The 17464-nt window shown below is 44.5% G+C and overlaps 1 protein-coding gene across 11 annotated transcripts in view; it reads right to left on the reverse strand.

Moving 5' to 3' along the window:
• The window catches only part of SIK3 (SIK family kinase 3), a 241726-nt gene that overhangs the window by 21033 nt on the left and 203229 nt on the right, over window positions 1-17464 (reverse strand). For 5 of the 11 annotated variants that reach the window (XM_072822147.1, XM_072822144.1, XM_072822141.1 and 2 more), the window contains exons 7-15: window positions 10864-10982; window positions 10227-10337; window positions 9839-9982; window positions 9319-9396; window positions 9081-9190; window positions 7533-7686; window positions 7124-7279; window positions 3813-3883; window positions 1424-1567 (exon numbers count right to left, since the gene is read on the reverse strand). In XM_072822147.1, the coding sequence (XP_072678248.1) occupies window positions 1424-1567; window positions 3813-3883; window positions 7124-7279; window positions 7533-7686; window positions 9081-9190; window positions 9319-9396; window positions 9839-9982; window positions 10227-10337; window positions 10864-10982 (1087 nt within the window). The remainder of the gene's footprint in view (window positions 1-1423; window positions 1568-3812; window positions 3884-7123; window positions 7280-7532; window positions 7687-9080; window positions 9191-9318; window positions 9397-9838; window positions 9983-10226; window positions 10338-10863; window positions 10983-17464) is intronic. The other 6 variants (XM_072822149.1, XM_072822148.1, XM_072822145.1 and 3 more) reach the window with 3 other exon arrangements.

Here is a 17464-nt window from a genome sequence, read left to right on the forward strand (position 1 = left end):
CTACCCAGAGGACTTCCGCTCAACCACAGACCCTGATGAAGGCTAAAAAGCTGTCAGGCCGTGGAGGCGGGGACGATAGAAACAAGGAGAATAAAGAAATAAAGGTTGTGTTGGGTAACAGTGGCGAGCTCAGAGGTGTTGAGAAATCATGGAAAATTTAAGGGGGGTAGGCAGGGGGAAGTGGGAGGAGGCAGGGGGAGGATGGGGTGGGGAGGGGCACCTCTCCAACAATCACTCCAAGTCCCTTTTCATATAGTGCCCTCATAATGTAGGTCCTGAGAGATTTTCCTTAGGAAAATACTGTCTTTCTGCACCAGAGTTTTTATTGGAGAGCCATCATTCCTGCTACTCTGACCAGACCATTCTTACTGTTTTTCATGGTCATCTATAATAGCTTATCTTCCTTCTCTCAGAGTGCCAACAGGGCACTAATTAAGTCTCTGTCTGCGCAGAGTCCACGGTCTCTGCTGATTATAAGGACACCCGATGGGTAACTAGCCACAATAAAAACATTGTGTCAAGCTTGCCAGTGTGAGCTGGTTACAAGATTTCATAACAACACATTTATAAACTTCATTTCCTTGGAACCTGACTGCTTTTCAACTTTCTCAAGCAAGCCTGCTTTCATTGTCTTTCCAACAAGATTGAAATAAAATCAGCTTAGCAATTGTTGGTGGCCTGGAAAGTGTGGCCCACAAGCTTGGAGACAGCTTTAGAGCGGACACAGCTAAGAATTTTAGTCATCGAAATATTCATAGAAAGTAATCACTTTCTTAATCTAGCAACGTGCCACACCCGTGTTTCCAGGTGTCCTGAGATTCAATTTTACGAAGCTTTCTTGACCAAGAAGGTTAAGCTTGTTATTTCTTCAAGAGGATGAATTACAAATGTAAGAGAGACCTTGTGAAAGATTTCAGCCATCAGAATATGATTGTGAGAATGACTTCTCGAGCACGACATTCAAGAGACTGCAGTATCTCTGCTCTACCATTCACAAAGGGATGTACCTTCCTCCAGGTCCAAGCTCACTGTTCTGTTCAGTGGTAACATGGTAAGATATGCTCGTTCTTTTGAAGGCGATGGGTTATTAACGGTCAAGTCTATTGATAAGGCTACAAATCCTCCCATGTCCAGCTGGCCTCTGAGAACTTCACCTCCTCATAGGTTTCAAGTTCAGTTTCATCTATGAGTCAACACCTAGAATTACGAGAAGCAACTGCAGACCATAAACATGTCCATGAGGTAATGGGAAAGAAGAATCTCATGATGCCCCGCATAGTGCTCAGTGAGAGGAGTTGAGAAGATGTACGCTCAGGATGCTACTTTAAAGTCTCGATGCTAGTCACCTTCACTGGAAGATTAGCAAGAAGGGTGCCTGCCCGATGAGCCTCAAGGAGCTCACATAGCTCATGTGGCTACTCACCGATGCTGATCAGGTACCAGGTGAGGGGGCCAGACCCGGGAACGGAAAGGCTGCTGTCCTAGCTGCCGTTGTAGGTCCGGTGGGATCTCAGCTGTAGGGTTGGTCATGGCCAGTGTATGTCTTTTGGACCTATTTGCCAAGTACCTGCAACAAGCAGGAGCACATTTCATAGTAAAAAAGACAGATAGGAATATTCCTCACCAAGAAGCATCAGAAGTTAATCCAAAGCACTCAGAATGAAATCGTGCCAGAGCTCCAAAAGGGCTCCATGGCAAACAGATCCCTGGCTGGATGAAAGGGAAACATGGTCAGCTGGCCAATAAAAGCTGGCTTACCACTGAAGTGGCTGAATTTTGAACCTAAGAGTAGCCACTAAGAGAAGAGAGAAAACAGATGGAGCTCACGAAGAAGATTGATTTTCCTTCCTTCATTCCATTTGGTAAAAGAATTTATTTCCCACTTGTTAATTTGATTCCTCTTTTCCCTCCAAATTTCCAAAATTCAAGTCAGAGGAAATGCGCCCTAAGGATTATTCCTAGAGATGAGCCAAGAGAGATGTTCAGAAGGGTTCCACATACATCTCTAGATCCCAATGGCCCCCTGGGTTTGAGATTGTCCTCACTTACAAGTCACGGAAAACAGATCCTTCCACTTGGGGATGAGTGTTTCCAAAACTACCCCTTCTCTCATGCCCCATGATTGTAAGTCAGCCATCAGAGAAGAAAAACTGATGTTGTCCCAAGGGAACCACATTCTCTAGAGGATGAAGAAATGAAACCACATAAAATGTTCAGAATTGGTTTTTAGGGGAAAAAAGGCAAGGCAAGAAAACAGAAGTTTCAAAGCTAAGGAGTTGACAAGCTGATGACTTTCATTCTAAAGATCTATCGGATCCACTACTTAGTTAATACCAAAAATAAGCTACGGTCCCCCTTCATGTAGCCAATGGTTTCCTCTATCACTGCTGCTCTTCTTGGGCATGCATAAAAGAAGCATTATCCCTCTCCATGACGTCAGGACCGATGGGCACTTTACCCTTTAAATGTTGGTCTATAGAAGAAAGAAGGTGGAGCTGGAGGAAGTAAAGTCCAAGACAAGATAAAGTGAAACGCTACTTGTCTAATTAAGGTAGAAAGGCAGTAAGTTCCTGAATTTTTTTTTTTTCATGACACCAGCAGGGCCCATTTGGCACATCATATACCCTAGTATCAGCAAACTATAGAGACAAAAGCATTGTGAGGAGGGGGAAAAACGTTACAAAGATTTTCTTCTATTGGCCAAACTGTAGGTAACCCACCTGCCACCACCCTGTTCTCTACTCTTCTTTCCAAATGGGACCAGTTTCTTTACGAAGAGCAGCTCTCATACAGAGCTACTATGGGTAAAGAAGAGAGTACTGGCCAGCAACTGTCAGGTTCTTAAAAAGTGGTCTTCATTCTTAACTACTTTGCCCATTTAAGTTAAAAACAGTTAACAGACTGTAGAGCCATTAGTGGTATGTAAACTTGCCAAAGAGTAAGCCATCAGTGGTTTAATATCCATTTGATAAAGACACCCAAAGTTTCCCCAAGAGCCCATGAAAACCATTTTATTTCAACTTCCCTCAAGGGAAAAACATATAATTTTGAAGAACACCTGTATTTCTGGGAAAATACATGCTGGATTCTGGTCAACCCCCCCACCCCGACCCACCCCAGAAAATAAGAAAGACAACTCCCACAAGGGGGCATGCATGGAGCTGCAGACCACAGCTAACGGGACTGAGGTAAAACAAACAGTACAGCATGCCTGATGGTCACTGCCGTTCTCTGAATTAGGCATCTCTCAACAAGGTTCTGCAAACAAGGGATATTTGCATCTGTCCCTGGCCCGAATCCCATATTCTTTTTTTCATTATCTCTTTGTTGGTACAAGGGGATGGAAGAAGCACACAGCAAACAGTACAAGAGGTATTCATTCTCCTGGAAAGGAAGAGTCCATGCCAGAGGTCCATGGCCAGACTAGCTAGGATCACTGTCATCTCAAATCTCCAATTCCTTCTCAGTAAACAGTTCTTGGCAGGTAGGAGCAGGCTTTGCGCCTTGTGAATACTATCAGAGTTGCAATATGAAGGCAGGGGGTAAGGAAGGAAGGAGGGAGGAGAAAGAAAGTTCTTATGGTTATTGCTGTCACTTAGGGGACTTCCAATGGCGCTTACAGAAATGCCATTTTCTGGGTAGTCTTCTGTTACTTCCATGTGGGGAGGAACATGCCATCTGGCTTGAGCAAAGAGACCACACAAATGTTGAAGCTGCACTGTACCACCTCCTTGGGCAGAGGTGACCTTTCGTTGGTTGCAGGGGGAGCCTGCCCAAGGACGTTCTGCAAGCACTGCCAGATGTCACATTACCTCTGCACAGCTTCCTGATCTGGCTCCCCATCCGAGCTCTCCTCGTCCACAGGGGTAACTGCTGGCACTGCCTGCAGAGAGACAGGAAGGAAAAGCTCAAGGTGGCGCTTCTTTCATAATACCTCTCGTTTGAGAAACCAGGTGTGGGATAGGCCTTTCTGTTCATTTTCTTATTTATAAAACCGTTTCTAGGACCCTTGGGCTATCTGGATCTTTCACATACCTTCCTAGCTTTCCATTTTTTACCTCGAGCAGGTGATTTCAATTGGGATTTCTTCCTCTGATTCATCTTTGTTCATTTATCCAACAAAGAGCTGAATGTCTACCATGTTCCAGGATGAGATGTGAATTAACAAATATAGTTCCTGCCCTCACTTTATAGTCTAGTGGAGGACGGAGAGAAGGGGACAGACAATTACAGAACAACATGACCTGGTCTTCTAACAGGGCCCCTTTGGGAATCAGGAAAGCATCTTGGAGGCTTCACTTCAAGTGACACTTCACTTGAAACCTGAAGGATAAAGAGGAGCTGGCCACATATAAAAGAAAGGGTCACAAGCCTTTGGGGTTTCTAGACTGAGAGAAAAGAGAAGGCCTGCACAGATGTCTGAGGACCTGAAAATACAGGAGAAGCTTGTTTACCTGGAGCATCTAGGAACTGGCCTGTTGTTTCATGTTAATGTTATCACCAGTGTTTAGATAGATGTCTTTCTTGCGAAAATGCATAATGGTTCTTTCGCAGTACATTTTAGTACACAACATATAATTGTGTGATTGCAATTCAATGCTTTAAAATAGCTATTACCCACCAAAACAGATATGTGAAATGAGAACCACCACAATGCACGCATTATTGTGACTCTCCTCATCTACAGGAGGACTCTGGAATGCTGTACATCCTTCACAGCTCCTCACAGCCTAGTGGCTCACATAATCACCATGCCTCAGACACTAGAGTGAAAGGCCATCTTTGATTAGTATGAAAGAACTTTAAAATGGAAGATCATTATAAAACAAAATGAAAACTTTGGGAATAATTCCATTGTTGAAAGGCTGCTAGGCTGCCTGGATCCCTTATTGCAGTTCCATGAGGCTGGAGTGAGAACAGGGCTAGGCAGGAAGTGGCTATGGATGGGGCAGGAAAGGGACACAGTGGCCAGTTATAGATGGCCTTGAATGCCATACTAAGAGGCATATTCTGAGGAAGGGCAGTGGTGAGTCATTAAAAGATTTTTGGCAGGTACATGATGTTACAAGATTTATATTCCAGAAAGCTAGCTTGCTTGAGCTGCAGTGTAGAAGGGATTGGTGGTGAGGATGAGGAGAAAAGATTGGAGGCAAGGAGGGTGGTGAGAAGGCCACTTTATTAATCTCAGCAAAGGATGACAGTGATGAGAGGAAGGAGCAAGGGAGGATGATGGGAGGCGGGCTCTGGCTAACTGATTTGATGTAGGGCTGAGGGAGAGGGAGGAGTTAAATGGAAACCCCACACTCCTAGCTTACATGACCAGGAGAATGACTGTGCCAGTCCCTGTCACCCAGGAGGAGAAAATGGTTACATGCAGTCATTGGAAGACATCTCAAATTCAAATGTGAGGACATGTCGAGTACTGGTAGGATAGCCAACTAACTCTACATGGTCATCCATATGAAGTGGAGAACTCAGAAAGAGCATTCTGAGCTGGACAATCACTTGGTAATGGAAATGGGAGTGGAAGAGATCAGCCAGAGAGGGTGTGTAAAATGAGATGAAAACAGGGCGTGAGGCAAAACTGGGGTTTCACCAACTTAAAGGAATAAGCCGAAAGGGAACCTGATAAGGAGAGGCAGGAAGAAAATGAGAATGTGGGATCAGAGAAGCCAAAGAAGACAGTATTTCAAAGAAGAAAAATGGTCAACAGTGACTGATATAGTTGGAAGGCCCCCAAGATAAAGATTAAAATGTCCACCGGATTTATCAACAAAAGCTTGTCAGTGATCTTGGTAAAAACAGTTCCAGTGGACGGAGTACGTCACTCTGCCTCCCACAAAGCGGTTCCAGATCCTTCATAACCTGCACTGATCTGGCCCATTCCTGCATACCTCTGACATCTCCCGGTCTGTGATACTCTGGCACTTAATCACACATGGTCTTTTCCTAGTATTCCAACATTTCACATATGTTGATCCTGTCTTCCCAATATGATAAGCTCTGTGGGGCTAAGAACTATGAATACAATCCTTTCCTTTTCCTGACAGCCCTGTTACTGAAAGTGTGATCCATGGTGGACCCGTGTCAGCCCACAAACTGCTGTTACCAATCTATGATAAGGTTAGCACAGAAATTAAGAGTAAGCTTTTAGAAATTTTTATAGCAATTTAACAGGGTAATTCTGTCTGCTAAAATTTAGGCTTATATTTTGTATATTTTAAAAATTTTATTTCTCCAATAAATCACTTTATTTTTTTTTATTTTTTATTTTTTTCAATAATTCACTTTAATTGCATTTTACAGAGGTATGAATCTCATGATGGATTGAAGGGGAAAAAAGGTCTTCCATAAGAGGAATGTTGTGAAGCACTGCCCTAAAAACACCCGGTAAAGGCTGTGGATATAGTTAGCACCCAATTGTATGGTCCTTTGAGAATGAATGAAGAAACAAACGAATGAATGAGTTGACCTATGACAAGAAAATCACCAGAAATAAACAGAACCCAGCGGAGGAAAAGAATTTTTGAATGTGATCATTATTTATAAAAAAAGGATGGAAAAAAAAAAAAAAAAAGGATGGGACTGAGAGACACCGACTGACTAGGTTAGAGCTTATGAAAGCCAAATAATCAGTGATTGAGGTTGTACCAAAACTTCGAAGTAGTGTTAATGGAAGGAGAAAGGGTCAGTGAGAAGGTGATTCCTGAAACCAGCGTAAAGAGCAGTTCATTCTAGAGAAAACTGTTAGGGACCACTGCCCTTGGGCAGGGAGGAGTTTCGGTGGGAGGGCTGTGTCAGTGAGGCCACTGTGACCCCTCCCCTCCCTGGACTGTAGCACTGTGGTAGCACCTAACAGTGTGTCTGTAAGTGGCCCACTGAGGATGACCTGTTCTAGGAGCAGGCTTTAGGGTGGCAATTATTAAGTAAAGAAGGTGGCCAAAAATTAAGTCTGGTAAATTCTACGAGCCTGAAAGAAACAGGAATACACTGAGCATCATAAGCTTAGAGCAAGAAGAAATTCAGACACGTAGGTTGGCGATCTGGGTTCCCAGCCCGAGGCCCACAGCTTCTTTATCAAAAGCTTCTGAGAAAGTAGGTCATGCCCTGTGCTGCTACTCACTGGTGTCATGGTGACAAGTGGGGAGGGTCCCCGTGGGCGCTTCAGCAGCTGCTGGGCATGTAGTTGGATGTTGGCTCCTCCATCTGATGCCCTCCGGCCGAGGGGGCCCATTCCATTCAGCAGCTGTAGGGTGGGCGGCTGTAAGAGGGACTGCTCCTGTCGCAAGCAGAGTGGGCAGGACAGGGTGGTGAGGTGGGGAAGGAGGGGCGAGAAGGGAATGGGACTCTAATCCGCTGAAATGAAGGGATCCTTCCAGTGTGCTCAGACTGATCTGCCCCTCTCACCCAAGGGGCTGTGCAAGAGACACCATAAGGAGAGACTCTGAAATCCTGGGCAAGGTCCCTCAAAGTCTCTCAAGGGAGCTCAGATGTGTTTCTTGGGGGGTGAGCTCTCTCCCACACCCAGGTACCTTGTACTCAAGCTGCCCAGTTGGTTGCAAATTTTGCATGGGCAACAGGTTGTGCATGAAGTTCATGTTAGGGGCCACCTGTAGGAACGGAGCCTGCGGGTTGACTCCAGGAAAGGCAGGCAGGAGCTTCTGCAGATCCTCCAGAACTTCCGTGCTGATAGGAAACAGGATGACAGAGAGGTTTGGTTAATATTCTCACTCCAAAGTGCATATAGACCCAAATGCTGAAACTGCTGAGTTCAGCACTTTTTTTTTTTTTTTTTAATTTTACCTTTTTTACTTTCCTCCTAAATCTGTACTTCTAAGACCCCAAAGCAAGTAGAAGCCTAGTGTATAGAACCTGGCTCTCTGCCATTTTACCCTTTGGGACTAGGGCTTGCTATTCTTCATTGACCACTCATGTAAAACCAACAGCTCTGAGCCAAGAGGAAATCCTGGCACCAGTCCAGCTGAAGTTTTTCAAAGCCTAGAGGTGAACAAGCAAGCTTCTGGAGGACATAGAGCATCCACTAAAACAATGGCTACCCGAAGTAGCAACTGATTCACCAGGGAAAGAATGCAATTATTCCTGTCTGTGCTGATGGGTCAGATAAGCCCGGGATGTGCAGGGCTGCTGTGCTGTGTAAGGCTTACAGCACACTTTAAAATAAGAGATCTTTCCACTAACAGGGTGACACAGGACTCCACCCCTTTGCAGCTGACAGAGTCTTTGAAGCCAGAACGTTCCCCTATTGCCTGTTTGATCGTAGGCCGAGAATGAGAAATGTAAAGCAAACAATCAGCAGGCCTCGAGAGGCTTTTTTGGAAATCACTCAGAGAAAAAAGGTATTTATAATAACACCAGCTTTGCCCCTAACTGAACTCTCAAGAGAACTCTTGCCATAACCTCTTCCCAACACAGTAAAGGAAATATCCAGAAAAGAGGTAAGGCTATTTTTAATGTTGAAAGTCTTCAAATGTAGAACAAAAACAGAGAACCAGCCTTCGGTACATTTCCCATGTGAGGGCATCAGCGAGCATACTGAAAGACTGTTTTGGGAAAATGCTTTGGGAAACTGGGACTTACTTGGGATGTTTTTGGATTCTCACTCGCTTAATACAACTTTTAACTTACATAAATTACATTGTATCATTTGTCCTCCCTTCTAAGATGAGTCTTGCATTAGAACATATAGTAAATAATATCTCTAAAAGCTGTCAAACTTGGATGAATTTTAAGGGGTGCTTTTATGACTTAGATCAGGAGAACTCAATTTTTGTGAGCCAAGACGCTACCATGCTTTTCACCAAAGTATTGTGATCAACTGACATGATGATGGCTATTGGCTCACCATCCACAAGGGACAGCTCTGTCATTCTGTGGCCACATCAAGTCTGATCAAGTCAGGACCCTGAACTAGGCTAAAAAAAAATACATGTCTTAGCCACTGGATTTGATCTCATCTGGGAGCTACAACGAAGTAGGAAAACTGAGCCATGGTAGGAACTGAAAGTCAGGTGAGACTTCTTTGCTTCAGTATTAACCAGGGCTGTTGGCCAGATACTCACCGTGGGTCAGCCACACCCACTGTGTGCCTCCTCATGGACAAATAGCGGACCAATGCTTCAGGGGAGGGCTCTTCACCCTCATCACTGTCCAAGTTCACGGTCCCATCCGGCTGAGGTGGAAGGAAATAGAATCAAATTAGAAATAAAAAGGAATTCAAAATAAAAAGCCAGGAAAGGGAGCAAAGGTATGGGGAAGAAAGTGATTTTTGGCAAACAGCCCTCTGAGGTCACTACTTGCCTCCACGATCTGGTTCTCTGGGTTAATCAGCTGCACCTGGGGAACACTGATGTTCATAGTGGTACCAGTCTGCTCTGCCTGGAAAGTAGTACATATGTACACACTCTTACTTCACATGCTAGACAGAAATCATGGTGGTCTTTCAAAGGATTCTGGGTTACCAAAGTCTATGTTTCTACCCCTGAGTCTTTGGTTCCTCTGCCCTTAGAAGCTACAACAAGGAAGCATTCTTTAGAGAAAACAGTCTCTCTTGATGACTGGCTATTTAAAAGAAAAAAAAAAAAAAGATGCAACTCTTGTTGTCCATACTGAGTACTGGGATACCCTTCCACCCTCTCTCTGCCAAAGAAAGGTTCTGACTTCTTCTTGACCTCTGACAAAGGAAAAGATGACAGGTGGGAGGGGACGGAGGTAAGGAAGACCAGGAAACTCTCTTACAGTTAGTGAGTGAGTGATGGCTAACCATCCCTTCCCCGCCATGTTACTTGACCTAAATCAGGTCACTGGAGTTATTGCCCACCTGGACATTGACTGGTGCTTGAAAAGCCATGGCTCGGGGCATGCTAGGAGGTGCTCCGACACGCAGGGTTTTGTGTCTCTTATGTCGATCACACAGCAGGCTGTAGATTGCACTATAGTGATCATAGGCATCTGATCTTAATGACTACCGAGGGAGAAGGGAAAAGAGTAAAAAACCCTGGTGAAATGGCATGTCAATAACCAAAACCCTCTCAACAGTACATTCGAGGACCAAAGCACCTTCTTGTCGAGAGTCAGAGAGGGGCAGAAGGAGAAGAACAGGAAGAAAATGAAAAGACTAAAGTTCCCAGGAGGGAGAAAAAGCAGGAGAGGCAGGGCAGAGGAAATATGGTTACCCCTTGCTTTGCCCTCCACGCCCTGAGAGATACCTGTAGTGTCCGCTCTCTGTCCAGTCCCATGTCCTCCATGGCCAAGAGGACGTCCTCATTCAGGGGGTCTATCTGTCTTTCTTCCTTCAGCTGCTGGCATTCGGTTATTAACTGTGACATTAAAAAGAGGCAAACTATCAAAGCCCTGATTAACCACATTGGGATGGCAGATCAGATATAAGAACTAGCTGTTCCATGTCCCGAGCCTCAGACAAAGCCTCAGCACAAAAGTCCTAGGTATTCACGCCATAGGCAAAGGTCCCCACTTTGCTGAGGTCCTCTGCAATGGCCACAATGGCTTAAAGAAAGGTATGTCACAAAAGCCACTGAACTGAACACACAGCGACAAGAGGAAGGAGCTAGCCCCATGGTTGGGGAGCTACAGAAATGTGCGCTATACGGTTTCCAAAGCCAAGGAGGGATTATGATTTGGGGACCAGTGTAGGCAACTGGGAACACTACCAACAACTCAGCTGGTTTACAATTCCCTCTTGCTTGCTTCCCTGGCTTCGTCAGTAACACACCACGGTTTGTCCAAAGCACCCGCCCTTTTCCTGGCCTGACTACAATCTCATTACATCAAGAGATAGCCGGAGCTCTGAGAGGAGTTCCCTGAGGCACGCAGGACTCAGCTCACCCTGTCAAAGTTGGGATCGGTGTCCCCTAGCTTCATCCACTTGTGCTTGCAGATCTGCTCCATTGAGAGGCGCTTGTTTGGGTCTAACACCAGCATGTGGCGGATCAGGTGCTCACACTCTGCAACAGACAAACGGGCTGCCCTCAATCTTGGGAAGGGGCATACCAGTGTGGCCGAGGCAAGGCAAGCAGAGGGACTCTCTGGCACCTTGCTTCTCATTTCTCTCTTTTGCTCCTTATTACTGGTGTCACTACTTATTCCACAAGGGACTGGGCAAAGGCAAGAAAGAGAAGAAAAGTTGGGTTAATACCTTTGTTAAAAGTCTGACCAGACAGTTTAGGGGATGATCCATGGGTCTCATTTATTTATATTATGTACAGCCCCATTTAATGCAATTAATGAAAAACTGAATCTCCTCTTGGGGTACCTAGGTGGCGCAGTTGGTTACGTGTCTGACTCGACCTGACTTCAGCTCAGGTCCTGATCTCTGGGTTATGGGATCAAGCCTCACATGGGTCTCCATCCTCAGCTTAGAGGTTGCTTGAGATTTTCTCTCCCTCTCCCTACCCCTCCCGCTTGTGTACTTGCATGCACGTGTTTTCTCTCTCTCTCAAATAAATACATAAATCTTAAAAAAAAAAAATTGTCCTCTAAAGAGATTTGGTATCTTGCAAGGTCCTCAAAACATTGAGTTCTACCTTCCTATACATATTACTATGAGATACAAATGCTTCTGACTTGGGTGTCCAGAGCTCTCTTCAAACCTCAGAATTTAAATTTTTGATGGTCCAACGTGTGGGATAGAGAAACACAGGATGCCTCCCTACCACACACTGGGACTCTGCTGCTACCCTTATTTATCATTTTTCCACATGTATTTAAACACTGACAGGTGCATACAACTGGGATCTGAGCTATAGAGATTCCCATCAATATTCTTCAATGGCTCATACTACATACTATGTTACAGAACATACGATGGATTCACAATAGAGAATTCCATATTCTGATTTCAAAACCACTCTAAATTTTCTCAGGTGTAAACTGGGGGTACTGAGGATGATGAAGGAGTAGTACTTGTGTCAGAGGCAGCAGCGATGATAAGAGCAAGCAGTACTTACACTCTTTGGAGCATTTAACAATTACTCTTCTCTCTCTTACACCTCACATCAACCCTAGAGGGAAGGTACCATCATCACTGCCATTTAGAGATGGTAAAAAAGAGGCACAGAGAAGCCAAAAAAATGTGTCCAAGATCACATGGAAGTCAGATTTCAAACCACACAGTCTGACGCTTTAGCTGCTGCCCTTAACCACGCGCTATGCTGCCTCTGGACTGTGCAGAGCCGTGGGCAGGATTCAAACCCCTAGCCACTAATTTGACATCTAAGCCAGTATCATCTCTTGCTTAGACTACTGCAAAAGTTTCCTAGCCAGTCTTTCTGCTTCTACTCTTGCTCCTTTACAATCTGTTCTCCATGGAGAAGCAAAGGGTATGCTTCTAAAACAAAAATCTAGGTTCGTACCACCTTGCCTACAACTCTCCAATCTCTTCCCACAACCCAGAGAACGAAGTCCAAAGTCCCTGGCCCACAGGCCCATGTCTCTTCCTCTGGCCTCACCTCCTGCCACACTCCCTCTGGCTCACAGAGCTCCAGCGACACCGACATTCTCTCTGGACTGCACACGCTTAGCACACTCCCACTGGTGGCCTTTCCACTTGCTGCTCCTCAGACCCTCACGTGGCAGCTCTTTGTCACTCAGGAGAGGACTTAAATGCCACTTCCTCAGAAAGCTCTTCCCACCTCGTCAATCTAAAGTGGGCTCCCGATCACCCTCTCTTCTACCACATGAATTTCCTCCACACAAACGACTTCTTTTGAAGCCACCTGATTTACTTCTTTATTGTCTAGCTTCCCCACCACAATGTAAGGCCTGTGTCTCTCTCACCGATATTTCCAGTACCAAACCTTCAATACCAGAGATGATCATACCTCACCATCATACCTTGTAGGAGCCCAATCGATAGCTGCTGAGTATATGAATAAATATTTATTGAAACTCTAATAAAAGATTGTGAAACTGCTTTTTAAAACTCTAAAATTCTGAGGTGGGGGTGAGCAGGTGGAGGAATTGGGGAAGGGAACTAAAAGGCACACATTTCCAGTTATAAAATAAATAAGGAGGAAGCAACGTACAGCATTGGGAATGCAGTTAATGACAGTATGACGTCACATGGCCACAGGTGGATGGTAGCTAGATTTTTGCAACGATCATGCTGCAAAATATATGTATATATACACACACACACACATATATATATACATACACATACACACACACACATATATATATGCTGAATCATGTGGTACGCCTGCTACCACAGTGTTGTATGTCAGTTAGGTTTCAATTTAAAAAACAGATACTTAAAAAAAGACTATAGAATTCTCTGTAAGATACAGGTTTTAAAACTATTTCCATTTCAGGACATTGGTCTTGAAAATAAAACTGGCCAGTGATGATAGCAGTAACCAATCAGTGCTAATTTTAAAAGACTTTTTATGTCTAAGGCACTGTGCTTAACAACTTTATTTCATTTACTCTTCCCAACAACCCTAAATTAGCTTCTATTATTAGGCCCCTGAATAAAAGAAGCAAGTGAATGTGCTCAACATTGCAAAGTAATGTCAGGGCTGGTGCTGGAGAGGAAGGCTCCTGACTAACCTTAATACATCCTCATGTGGACATAAATCCTGTTTGATCTATTTTTCCAGAGTGAATTCAGCTCTGCAACCCTACAGTTTCTGTAACATGTGGCAAACACCATTCTAAATCACTGTATGAAAAGGGATACAAAGAGTAATTAAGACAATGTACTCAATTTTAAATTTATTCTTACTTTAAAAAAAAAGATTTTATTCATTTATTCACGAGAGACAGAGAGAGAGGCAGAGACACAGGCAGAGGGAGAAGCAGGCTCCACTCCAGGAGCCCGACGCAGGACTCGATCCCGGGACTCCAGGATCGCGCCCTGGGCCAAAGGCAGGCGCTAAACCGCTGAGCCACCCAGGGATCTCTGAAAATGTTCCTAATTTAAGAAGTTACTACAACTGGGGTGCCTGGGTGGCTCAGTTGATAAAGCATCCGACTCTTGGTCTCAGCTCAAGTATTTATCTCAGGGTCATGAGGTCAAACCCTATGTTGGGTTCCACGTGGGCGCATGGAGCCTACTTTAAAAAGTTGTTTAGTTGTAGTACTAAAGACCCCCAGGTACAGAGGAGGTCTGGGGCTGGTTGGAAGGTGGTGAGAATTTTGTTGGAGCCTCTAGATGGCGCCCTTCTGTTTTCTTTCAATTCCCACACAGCATGTTAGTGTATAAAAGGTAACCACGTCAGTCCTCAATCAGATGACCAAGGCAGAATGACGTTCAGTTACAGGCTGCTTTAAAACAGGATTTTCAAGGCAATTTCCTTAAAAACAAAAGAAATGAACACCAATATAATAAGCCTTGCTTAGAAGATGTAGCTAGTTCGATTTTAGGATCTGAAATCTTTATTCAGTGATCCTTAATCATGATTTGGTTTCAGATGCCTTGAAAACTCTCCAGAAAAACACAAACAAGAATTTATACATAAAGGGGTGCCTGAGTGGCTCAGTTGGTGAAGCGTCTGCCTTCAGCTCAGATCATGATCTTGGGGTCCTGGAATGGAGCCCAGCATCGGGCTCCTGCTCAGCAGGGAGTCAGTGTCCTCCTCTCCTTCTGACACTTCTCCCTGCTCGTGTGTGCTCTCTCACTCTATCTCAAATAGGTGAATAAAATCTTTGAAAAAAAGCATTTATACACAAAAATTTGCACGTAATTTCTGTTCAAGGGGCCCCCCAAACCATGCCATTGATTCCCCTGATGTCTACAGGTCCCAGGTTAAGGTCTCCTGGTGGCAGTGACAATACCTAGGAGATAAGTTTCTATCCTGTATGGCCTCCATAATATCCTGCATGCAAAGGAAAGAAATCTCACGCTTTCCATGTGTTGCACAGATGGTAAAATATGACAAAATGCAGAAAGCCAGATATTATCATCAACTCATACTTCCTAAGTGTCCTACATAGCTCATGAAATTAAACTCAAGCTAGATTTGAACACACCATTTTACATAAAATATGGACACAGGGTGAAAACAAAGGTAATCGATGCTCCGAACCCAATACCACAAAGCAACCACGGGACAGTCAATTCAAATGAATGGGAGGAAGCTAGGGCCTCAGATGAAAGGCTACATGCATCAACTTTTCCAATTGCCAAGGACTCTATTTTCACTTCGGCAATAGCCGATCCCTGGTTCCCTCCCTCTGCTAGGGCATGAAACCGAAGCGCTTTGGGCCGTGCAGGAATAGTGTGCTCTGCCTGCATGTGCCAGAGGAGCCAGCAGCTACTTCAGACGCCGCTTTCATCTGCTCCGCACACGACGCCAGGCAGTCTCTGCAGTGCAGATCGCCACGGCCCTGAAACTTGATCTGCCACCAGAATGCTAACTAGAGGATGCACAGCTCGGGCGGGCCCTGCCCTGTGGCGCTGACAGGCCTTTGGAAGGCTCTGGAGAGACAGAACTGCCATAAGGCCAGGCCCTAAAATGGGAATTGCATTGAGACCACCCGTGTAATTCCATCTAAGAGGGCCAGGTCTTCAACACCTTTTTTCTTGTTGAAACTTGATGATAAACAGTTTTTCTTTTAAGAGTTAGAAAGCATTTGGCCTGGGTCGGGGGCAGAGATGGGGAGAAGTAAAGGATGAGGAAGGGGAATTAAAACCCAACTTCAGATTCACCAAAGACAAGTTGACAGGAGTTTGGTCTCCAGTTTCCAGGCCACAAGGAGAAATGAGCAATTTCAGAATTTCCAGACTCAAAGTTTGAGACCATGGCCCTGAAGATAGGTTAAAGGCCAGGAGGCAGATTTATCTTGGAGAAGAGAAGGTATAGGTCAGCAGCTAGGGGCATACTGGGTGTTCTTCAACTATGGGGAGGCTTCTTATAAAGAAAACAAAGGGAATTTATACTATGCTGTTCCAGGGGCCTGAATTTGAGATCATTAGAACATAATAAATTCAACTTAGGACAAATCTTTCTAATTGTTAGAGTTGATCCATATTCCTGGGTCAGAGTGTTAGGGATCTGAGGAGGGGCCCCTTGGGGAAGCGAGAGCGACTGTCCAGTGGGCAGGGCCATACCTGTGGCATGGCTTATTTTATGCATTTTATAGATCAGTGTTCTGAATAAGAGTTCACTTGCAAAGTTAAGTCCAGAAACAATATCCTGGATAGGATGAACTCCTCGGTCCCCTCCAGCTCTGAAAACCACATAACTGTGAAAAGGGAATGATCTGTCCTGGGAAATGGTGTACTTATTATCACTAGATAATCACTTATTATCATTAGCGTTCAATCAGAAGCTGACGTTTGAGAGTCATCAGAAGGGCTCCCAGCATCACGTGAGGAAGACAGAGAGTCCCGTAAGGACAGAGACTGTGTCAGCCTAAGCTGTGTACCCTGGTGCCCACCACAACACCTGATAGGCTAACACGCTCTCCAGAGGCCAGTGAGAGAAGTACTGGATGGCATGCTGCTACAATTCCTTCAAACGTTCCTCAGCGGTTCCTAAGAATCCACAACAGAGTAAGCCTTTTCCTTGCTTCCAACCAGGAAAACCACACAACTATCCTTTTACAGAAAACTGGGATGTGGCAGTGTGTGGGGGCAAAAGCCCAGATCAGACAGTTTCCAGGGCTTGCCCTCGTAGCTTTAGAGTTCTCTGCCTCACACAGTGGTACTTACTCACTGATCTTTTCTGAGGCAAAATACAGAATAATCTGTAAATCAGATTACCACTTGGGGCGAAATAGATATCTGCATGTGGGCAAAGCCTTAGCATCAAGATTATGTTGCAAAAAAACCAAAACAACTCTTAGCAGATAAGTCTTCTCCATAAACCCTGTGGATTTGATTGAAAGTATTAGTAATATATCCTTACCATGTTAACAGAGAGTGAGACAGAAAAGAGCAAAAACACAACATAGGGAAAGAGCTAATGAAAGATTAATAGAGTAATTCCTTCAAAAATATTACTTAATAATAATTACTAACATTTATTGAACATTTATATGCTAGGCAGAGTACTAACCCCTTCAAGCTAATTAAGCATTAATTCACACACCAACCCCTATTACCATCACACCCACTTATTTTATAGATAAAAAAAATTAAAAATCAGAGAAGTTAAGAAACTTGACCTGAGAAAGAGATTAGGGCCAGGATACAAATTCTGGTCAGTCTTACTCCAAAGCCAGAGTCTGTAACCCATATAGCACCTAAAATAAATTAATTCTGGATGTTTTATGTAGTAGCTAGCATATCTTTTAAAAAGCAAATCAAAGGGTGTCTGGATGGCTCAGTTGGTTAAGTATCTGCCTCTGGCTCAGGTCATGATCTCAGGGTCTTGGACCTGAGATCCAAGCTTCTGGATTTGGCTTTCGCTCAGTGGGGAGTCTGCTTCTCCCTCTCCCTCCATGTGTGCTCTCTCTCTCTCTTTCCCTCCCCTCAAATAAA

Source organism: Canis lupus, chromosome 3, assembly GCF_048164855.1.
Source record: "Canis lupus baileyi chromosome 3, mCanLup2.hap1, whole genome shotgun sequence".
Classification (NCBI taxonomy): Eukaryota; Metazoa; Chordata; class Mammalia; order Carnivora; family Canidae; genus Canis; species Canis lupus.